The sequence below is a fragment of the Thamnophis sirtalis genome, unplaced genomic scaffold (assembly GCF_051295495.1).
Source record: "Thamnophis sirtalis isolate CommonGarterSnake01/CBP01778 unplaced genomic scaffold, rThaSir2_p1.2 scaffold_1, whole genome shotgun sequence".
Classification (NCBI taxonomy): Eukaryota; Metazoa; Chordata; class Lepidosauria; order Squamata; family Natricidae; genus Thamnophis; species Thamnophis sirtalis.
In genome coordinates this window covers 111,417,161-111,427,179 of record NW_028261381.1, presented here as the reverse complement: position 1 = coordinate 111,427,179, position 10,019 = coordinate 111,417,161, and the positions used below count along the sequence as shown (strand labels likewise).

At 46.7% G+C, this 10,019-nt stretch overlaps 1 protein-coding gene across 1 annotated transcript; it reads right to left on the bottom strand.

Moving 5' to 3' along the window:
- Positions 1–401: 401 nt before the first annotated feature.
- LOC148049680 (acyl-coenzyme A thioesterase 1-like) lies at positions 402–4,537 on the bottom strand. The gene is made up of 3 exons (XM_087723695.1): positions 3,979–4,537; positions 2,849–3,051; positions 402–1,355 (listed from the first exon to the last, which is right to left on the bottom strand). Exons 1-3 carry the CDS (start codon positions 4,535–4,537, stop codon positions 762–764), a joined length of 1,356 nt encoding a protein of 451 aa, XP_087579821.1. The 3' UTR covers positions 402–761.
- Between the last annotated feature and the right edge of the window lie 5,482 nt (positions 4,538–10,019).

The window sequence follows — 10,019 nt, the reverse complement described above, 5'->3', positions numbered from 1 at the left end:
TTATGACCATTTTTCACACTTCATCGTTGCAGCATTCTCATGATCATGTGATTTACATTCAGATGCTTGAAAACTGGTTCATATTTATGATGGTTGCAGTTTCCTGGGGTCTTGTGATCCCCTTTTGCAACTTTCTGACAAGCAAAGTCAATGGAGAAGCCAGATTTACTTATCAAGCATGTTATTCACTGCAGTAATTCACTTAATTGTGGCATGTAAAGTTATAACATGGGGTTTACTCACTTAACAACGGTCTTGCAACAGGAATTTTGGTCTCAATTGTGTTCATAGGTTGAGGACTACCTGTAATGCATTGACAAGTGCAGGCAGGCAGAGAGTCCAAGGGCAGGTCACTCTCAGAGAATGAGGGCTCAGTCCTTGATGCTATTCCTCATTCAAGCCCAGTTGGACTCCAAAGGGAGTTTATTCCCGGTTATTCCTGAAGATCTGGTGCAATTTGCTTAAGAACTTAGTTGTCATTTGGAATGAGAAGGTGGTTGGGACTTTGAACCTATAGATTTAAATAAACCAATAAATAAGATCACACTGTAGGGCCACCGCCTGGATGCAGATCCTAGTCTTCAGGATTTTAATATGGAATGCAGAAATATTTGAAAACTAGATAAAGAGTGTTCAAATGGGATTCATCACATATGAGTTTCCTTCTTCCCATTTCATATCCATTCCCAGCATTATTCTCACATATCCAGTATTTAGCTTAGCAAACATACATGCTGAAACCCAGCTCATAACTAATTCATTCACAATTTGTTTTTGCTGCCATTGAGGATTTGATGAAAGAAGTTTTGAATCTGCTTCCAAGCATCCACCTGCGCTGCTGCATGTGCTCTGCGTTGCCCTCCCCAGACCACTGTTTTGCCTACAAAAAGGTGGATTGAAGCAGGACACAGTGGTGTATAAGGAGGTTCAATGTAATGACCTGCTTCAGGATAGCAAATTATTCCAGGTTTGTCTTTTCCATGAGCTTGTAAATGTTTGGCAGCTTCATTGGCAAAAAATTCACTCTTCCAATTATGATCATCCATGCCCACAATAAAAAGAAAGCGTCCCTCAGCTTTCTCCAATGGAATTAAGCTTTGGTGGTCATCGCCCTCAAGTGGGTTGTTCAGGACATCAATAATGTCATAGATCCCATTCTGAACAATTTTGGCTCGATTTATATTAAAGCCGACAGGTGGAATGGTGATATCCTTGTAGTGTACTGCTACACCTGTATTGGCTATACAACCATTAACGGTGACTATTGCCGTGATGCCTTTTAAAAATGAGGCCATGGAGAGACAGATGTCACCCCCTTTGGAGTGTCCCAACACGCCAATTCCTGGACCTTTAACCTAAACAGACGGAAAGAAAGAAAGAAAAGGAAAATCAGATTCATACTGCTAACAATGTTTCTACTGCATGGGATCCTACGGCTATGTTCATACAGCAACCCTAAATGAATAACCAGATGAATCTTGTTAAGCATGGCATATTATGGTTTAATCGGTCAGCCACCCCTTAAGCAAACCAGAGGATGTGTTATGCACACACAGCTTGTAAGAAAATTATCCATGCTATTTCACTTTCTGTTACAGTAATTGCCTAAAGCAGGGGTGTCAAACTCAAGGCCTGCGGGCCGAATCTGGCCGCAGGGTGCTTAGATCTGGCCCACGGGACTGCCCTGGAAACACTGAAGGACCAGCCTGTAGTGCCTCTGCCAGCGAAAACAGAGGTTTTTTTCCCCCCTGGCAGAGGGTTGCAGAAGGCTGTCCTATTTGAAAATGGAGAACAGGAGTCCATTTTCACTGGCAGAGTGATTGGGACACCATATAGGGACCATCACACAAGTGATGTCAAGCTAGCCACACCCACCTCAGCCTCCTGAGGTAAAAGACAACCCTTATGCGAATCTCAATGAAATCGAGTTTGACAACCCTGGCCTAAAGCTTTCACGCTTCAGTTACTCTTGCATACCTTTGGCTGCCCCAAATGGAAAGAAATGAGTTGTTAAGATCCTTAAATTTTCCATGATCTATTTCAGGAATAAAATGTTCCTGAAACAAATGTTCCTGAAAAACTACAAAATGTTCAGCAAGCTCAAACAATACAGCAACATTTGAATTTAATTAATTTCCCAGAATAACTATAGTTCTAGGTTTACAAAATATAGGAAACCTTTAACTGATAACACTAGTTGAAGCAACTTACATGTTAAGCAGCATGCTGAGCTAATGTAGGGATAGATTTTGCTGCTAATCATGATTTTTCTTTTCAACTGATTACGGATAGTTTTGATGCAAAATGATTGCTAAGTGAAACCACAGTTGTCTTATGATCTTACTTCAGTTTTCCTTTGCTTTATAGAACTGCAAAGGTCATAAATGCCAGGAATTAATTACTTTTCCATTATAGTAATTGCAAATGGTCGCTAAAGGTATCAGTCTCTAAACAAGGACGTCTTGTAAATGCCTTTATTTACTGAATTATCTAGGACAGACCTGGTCTTTTTACAGCCCAGGGGCCATCCTTTTACTTTCCTAATTGGCGATAGTGGAGGGAGGGGCAGGATGGCAGGCGGGGGGGAGGGGGGGATGTGCGTGTGGTGGTCTTCCACAACACTCCCAATTTCTCATTGTGGCCCCTTGAGAAAATTAATTGCCCACCCCTGAACTAGGATAACATAGTAGTATACACATTACTGCCCCCTCCAATTTCCCCTTTGACAATCATCTTGTCTGGAAAACTGAGCTGAGTCTGACCCCAACTGACTGAATACATTTTTGTGGCTAAAAAACCCGAGATCTCAGCTAAACCTCTTAAAAAGGCCAGGAATAGAGCAACCTACCACTGGATGTTTTAGCATATAATTGACAGCTTCTTCAAAGTACTCCAGATGCAATTCCGTCATGTCCTTAGGAAGATCTTCATATCCATAATAGGGCAAAGCCAATACGGCAAAGCCATGATTGGCCAACAGACATGCTGAACTTTCTGGAATCCCTACTCCAGTTCCAGGTATCCGAATGATACCTGGAAAAGGGCCTTTACCTGCAAGAAATATAAAGTAGAGCAATTGTTTTTAGTTACCACATATTTCTTAAGAACTTAGCATACTTTAAACAAAGTCCTGCATCAAAGATAAAGGACAAAAGGGCACATGGCTTGATTCAAACAACTGGCCAAGCGATAGCATGGTTTCATTGTTTAGCTTGTTCTGTCACATAAAGGTAGCCACTGTGGTTTGAAAATCAGAATTTATGGTTTAGCGTATTACAAAAACCACTACTCTATTAAACCACCCATTAATACAATATGTGAACATATTGAACAATATGTGGCTATGCACAATGTGTTGGCTATTCTAAATTGCAGATCCCAGAGCTAGTGTAAAGGTGTATTGTATTCCATTGATTTTAATATCAGAAATTATAAAGCCAATCTGGTGTAGGAAGCTGAAGGCACCAGAGTATTGGGGGACTCTTATTTTCTAAGCCTCTCTTGGGTACACAGCCAACTGGGTGACTTTGGGCCAGTCACTCTCTCTTAACCCCAGGAAGCCAAATTTCCAGAAACTGTGTCCAAAAAGCTGAAGGGATTAGTCCAGGCAGTCACTTGGAGCCAAGACTGGTTTGAAAGCACACGAAAAAGGAATTACGCCTTATTCAATCTTATTCCCGAGTTCATATAACATACTAGGCTAAAATATGGTCGCATTACAGGTTGATTCAACCTGTAATGCTGGGTAAACGTTGGGTAAAAATATCTAAACGTCAACTAACCAAACTGAGTTCTAACAACGCACTGAATCGAAACAGCCTCAATCTGTCTGATTAGTTATAGTACCGTAGCTCAATTCAGCGTGACCGTGAGAATCCAAAAAGTGGATTAATTAAATCGCTCTTAGCGGCTGATCCTCCGGGACATGAGTGTATTATTAATAGAGTAATTTCTGTAAGAAGATCCCCCGCTGTTTACCGGGAGGCTGGAAAAGAGTGGCCCGGATGCTCCCTTCCCGCACCGGGAGTCTCTTCACCCCGTCGGCCAGGAATCTCCGCTCGTGGGAGCCCTTGGCCAGGACGCGACCAGGCAAAGTCGCTCCCAGCCTTTCTAACACCTCCAGCTCCAGGAGAAAGGGGCGCTCGACGTCGCGCTTCACCAGGCGCCTGAGGGGTTTTAGCGGCTGCAGCGACCACAGCAGCCCCATCGGCTCCAAACCCGAGAAGCTCCCGCCTTCAATCGCCGGCGAGCGCTGCAGATCCAGCCGCCCTTCGCCGTCTGCTCGGTAGAAGGCGTGCGACTCGAAGCGCTCCCCTTTCTCATCTTCCAGAGACGCACGGAGCCCGATCTCCTGCTCGGGCCGGAGCCCTTCCACCGAGATGGCCAGCGGCTGATCGAAGAGGCTGTGGTCGGCGGGAGAAAAGTTGAGGCGAGGCTCCATGATACGAGGAGAGACGGAAAAGCGCGCCCGCCGCTTCCGCAAACCACCGAAGCTCACAGTCCTTCGCCAGCAGTGACTCAAGCAGCCCCGTAACATTTTGTTCGTAAACGACGCCACGCCTCTTGGGACCGCGACTCCCACGCTAAATTAATTCGCGTCTTGGCACTTTTTGGAGCAAGGCAGGTCGCACTGGTGGAACTGCCGATTTAGTGTTCGCAATCCTCTTTTTGCGACGAGCCTGGTCTTCGTTGTTCCGCGTGAGAGTGACTCCTCCTATTATGTTTTTCGGGTTGATAATTTAGTCAGAATGAACAAATGGGTGTCTCGTTATTTAAATTTATTTGCAGCTAAATTCCACTGAACTTCCTGGACTTCGCTGCTATATAGACATGCAATAGTATTGTTCTCAGATACTCAGTACTGTTCGCAGTACTGAACATCTGCTCTAAGCCATTGCCGCTTCCCATGACAACCCATAGCTGTTTCTGGGTCTGCTCCCATTTGACCCTGTGCCACCCTCCATATTTTTAACTTGTCAACTGGGCTATTATTGAGCGTCTGTTTGACCCTTTTTTGAAAGAGCACTTGACCGTTGTTCTAAAATACAGCAACCCTAAATGGATAACCAGATGAATCTTGTTAAGCACGGCATATTATGGTTTAATCAGTCAGCCACCCCTTAAGCAAACCTAGCAGGCTAAAAATACAAAGAAATAATAATCCTTAAATAATAAAGAAATAAATAATCCTTATTTGTTAAATCTGAGTTGGCCTGGAAATAATTAAATAGGCGCACAAAAATCCAAGGACTTCTGATAAGACCGGGCGCCGCATCCCCTGCCCCACCTGCCACCCCAAAATTGTGCCCCACCACGAATGGGGTACCCAGCATCCCTGCCAGTGGCGAAGAAGTGCCCTGGGCGCTGCTGGACTCTTCCCTCCCCTTGCTCGTTGGGGCGGGTGGCGGTGAAACTGCCCGGCGCACTGCCTCTCCTGTCGATTGTTATCCGGGAGATTGGGTGTGAAACCATGGTCGCTGGCAGCGACACTTAACGTCGTGGGTTCTAAGAAGTGGCTGCCAGGGCACCCCATTCTCTGCCCCACCTGCCACCCTAAATTGTACTCCACTGGAAATGTGCCTCTTAATAGATCAGTGTTTTTCAACCACTGTGCCGCGGCACACTAGTGTGCCGTGACATAGTGTAAGATGTGCTGTGGGAAAAACACCCATCTATATTGAATATAGGCACAGAGTTAAATTTTTTTAACATTTTCTAATGGTGGTGTGCCTTGTGATTTTTTTCATGAAAAAAGTGTGCCTTTGCACAAAAAAGGTTGAAAAACACTGTAATAGATCCACGACGTGGGTTTTCTTTGCTGCCTGCGAAACCCAGGCGGCCAGCAGCCAAGCAATCAAGCAACCAAGCCACCATCGGCCGGCTGCCTCTAATCTTGCTGCCCTGTGTCCACGCCCGGCTCCTGCCCCTCTGCCTCACTGTGCTGCCCTCTGGCTTTTCTCCCTGCCTCCCCCAGCTGACAGTGCTGGCCAGGAGAAAACAGGCGGTGAGTCTGTAGAGGAAGAGGAGGGCGCGTGGCTTTGCGATGTGCACTGGGGAACTGGGAAGGAAAGCATTTGCAGGTGGCAGCGCGTGCTGGAACTGCCTGCCACCTGAAACACGATGCACTTGTTTGGCCTCTGCACGCGCCCTTTTTGGGATCGGGGAAGGGAGCCTGCAGCCCCAAAATGCTTTCATTGAAAAGACTTTCATCGCAGTTCCCCAGGCAGCTTCAGGAATCAGGCGCCATGTGAAAGTGAGAATCCCCGCCGCATGGAACCCCCCGAAAAGGCGATGCGCGGAGTGGATGGGTGGAGTTACATTCAGAGTATAAGACACACCCAGATTTTCACCCTCTTTTGGGGGGTAAAAAGGTGCATCTTATAGTCCGAAAAATACGGTACTTATGTAACCAAGCTTAAGGGCTCTGCAAGGCTGGAAAGACAAAGATTCAGACTCTCCTGAATTCTCAAGCCAAAATATGTTTTATAATTCGCAGACAGCAGAGATTTCTAAAGAGGAAAAGGTCAAGATGGCAGCCCCAGCTGCATGATTGAAGCTTCATTCTCCCCACCTCCCAGATATCATCTTTTCCCAGAAAAATGAAATATCCTAGGAAATATTGAAAAGGCAGAATATTTCCCTGGATGTGAAAAGAAAGAAACAGTTTTAAAAGACAGAATAGTTGCCTGTAGCTTCCTGCCCATCCCCACTGGGCCATTGAGAAGGCCTGCTAGTCCCTTTTACATAATAAAGACTTCTCCACTGCAGCTGCAGGGGGAAGGAATGTTGGAACTTTACTCAACTGATCACACGGCATCTGAAAACTCATCTATACCTGGATTCAAAACAGCCTAGAGAGTAGCCCCTGCATGGCCCCATGGGAGTCTGACAACCAATCAGAATACATTTCTTACACAGGAACAGGAAACAGAGAGGTGGAACTAAACAGGGTATAAAAAGCCCAGCAAGCCCCTCCTTCAGCCCTTCTCTTCTTCTCCACCAATATTGAAGCATGTGATCACCTTTTCTGTTCAGGGCTCAAGCCATGTGGCCCTGTCCAACAATAAACCATCTTTCCAAGCAGCCTCCATGTCTCCAGTGTCTTTTTCCCCACTTGGAGCTGAACCCAGAAGGACATTTCTTTCATCACTTGTTAAAAAGGACTATTTGGCTACATGATTGTGGCTGCTAGCTTGACTTGTTTTTGACTCCTTTCCTGCTGACTCCTGTTGTTACTACCACATAAGAATGTAGATGATTGATTAAAATTGGGGCTACCGCCTAAAAGAGAAAGCTTAAAGCAGTGTTTCTCAACCTGGGCAATTTATAGATGTGTGGATTTCAACTCCTACAAATCCTCAGCCAGTTTGACTGGCTGGGAAATTCTGAGAATTGAAGACCACACATCTTTAAGTTGTTTAGATTGAGAAACACTGGCATAAAGCATTCTCCCAATTTCTTAATGCCTTCATTGGTGCAAACTGGAACTGGAATGATACAGGTGAAAGGCAATATTCCATCGTGGACTTCTTCCAGATCTGGTGTTTCTTTGCGAGGTTTCCTTTCTTGTTCGTTTTCATTCCTCAGGAGCTCCAAAGATAAGTGGCCCTTTGGACAGAAAATTATAATGTTCGAAGCAGATTCTGAATGGCTAGAAATTTCCCAGAAATTAAAAATGAATGATGACAAAGATTTTTATACTATATCAATATACATTCACATACTGTACCGGATACATATTTAAGGTCTGTTTTTTCCCCCCCAAAAAGGTGTTACATACTGACAGCCAAATGGTAGGCTCCACCAAGGTCCTTCAATCCCACGGGAAAATACTCCAAGCCGATTGGTCGAGCCATCTGACAGCTCCCTATAAAAGGGCTAGCTGTCAGACATTCGGGTGCTGGATTTGTAAACAGTTTTAGTTGTTTTAGTTGTAGTTTTATTGAACTTGTATGCCGCCCTATTCCCCAAGGGGACTCAGGGCGGCTAACAAACTAAATAGGGGAAAGGGGAAATACAAAAAATGAAAAGACAGACAAATACAAACAGATTAAAAACTCATCAACAGCCGCAACCATTCGAGTGGGGCTGGGAACTCATCAGCCCCAGGCCTGCTGGAACAGCCAGGTTTTAACGGCTTTGCGGAAAGCCTGAAGGGTGGCGAGAGTACGGATCTCCACGGGGAGATCGTTCCAGAGGGCCGGAGCAGCTACAGAGAAGGCCCTCCCCCAGGGGGTCGACAAACGACACTGGCTAGTTGATGGAATCCAGAGGAGGCCTAATCAGTGGGATCTAATCGGTCGTGAGGAGGTAATTGGCAGAAGGCGGTCTCTCAAGTACCCAGGTCCGATACCATGTAGAGCTTTAAAAGTAATGACTAGCACCTTGAAGCGCATCTGGAGTCCAATAGGCAGCCAGTACAGCTCGCGGAGGATAGGTGTGACGTGGGTGTACCGAGGTGCACCCATAATCGCTCGCGCGGCTGCATTCTGGTCAAGCTGCAGTCTCTGAATGCTCTTCAAGGGCTGCCCCATATAGAGCGCATTGCAATAGTCCAATCTTGAGGTCACAAGGGCATGAGTGACTGTTCTGAGTGCCTCCCAGTTCAGGTAGGGATGCAATTGGTGCAACAGGCGAACCTGGGCAAATGTCCCCCTGGTCACAGCTGACAAATGATGCTCTAAAGTCAGCTGTGGGTCCAGGAGGATTCCCAAATTGCGAACCCTGTCTGAGGGGCGTATAATTTCACCCCCCAGCCTGAGAGTTGGAATACAAGGCCAATTATTGGGGGGGGGGAAACAGCAGCCACTCAGTCTTGTCGGGATTGAATGCAAGCTTGTTCACACCCATCCAGACTCTAACAGCCTCCAGGCACTGACACATCACGTCTACCGCTTCACTGAGTTGGCACGGGGCAGGCAGATACAACTATGTATCGTCCGCATTTTGGTGGTATTTTATCCCATGCCGCCGAATGATCTCACCCAGTGGCTTCATGTAGATGTTAAACAGGAGGGGGGACAGGACCGAACCCTGCGGCACCCCATACTTAAGGGGTCTAGGGGTTGATCTCTGCCCTCCAATCAACACCGACTGCGACCTGTCCGAGAGGTAGGAGGAGAACCACCAAAGGACGGTGCCTCCCACTCCCACCTCCTGCAACCGCCGCAGAAGGATACCATGGTTGATGGTATTGAAGGCTGCTGAGAGGTCAAGGAGCACTAGGACAGAGGCATAACCACTGTCCCTGGCTCTCCAAATATCATTGATCAGTGCGACCAAAGCAGTTTCCGTGCTGTAGCCAGGCCTGAATCCAGACTGAAAGGGGTCTAGATAATCGGTTTCATCCAAGGATCGGCGGAGCTGAGAGGCCATCACTTTCTCAACAATCTTCCCAACAAAGGGGAGGTTGGAGACTGGATGGTAGTTACTTAGAATGGCTGGATCCAAAGAGGGGTCTCACCACCGCCGCCTTTAAGAGGGACGGGAGGGTCACCTCCTGAAGAGAGGCGGTGACTATCATCTGGATCCAGCCCCGTGTCACCTCTCTGCTGTTAGCAACCAGCCAAGAGGGGCACGGGTCCAGCACGCAAATGGAGGCGCTCACAGCTCCCATGGCCTTGTCCACTTCCTCAGGTGTGACAAGTTGAAAGTCAATCCATAAATTCCGCTCAAGACCCTCCCCCGGTACCTTGGCTGGCTCTGAGCAATTGGAGTCCAGGTCTGCCCGAAGCTGAGCAACTTTATCCGCGAGAAATTGAACAAATTCCTCAGCTCTACCGTGTAAAGGTTGCCCGCATCCCTCCCTTTCAAGAGGGAGTGGGTTATTCTGAACAAGGCGGCTGGGTGCGACTCAGCAGAAGCAATCAGAGCGGCAAAGTATGTATTTTTTGTTGTCCGAATTGCCAGAAGGTAGGCTCTGATGCAGACTTTTAACAGTGCTCGGTCTGACTCGGACTTACTGGCCCTCCAGTGGCGCTCTAGGTGTCTCTTTTGGCGTTTCATCTCCCAGAGTTCCT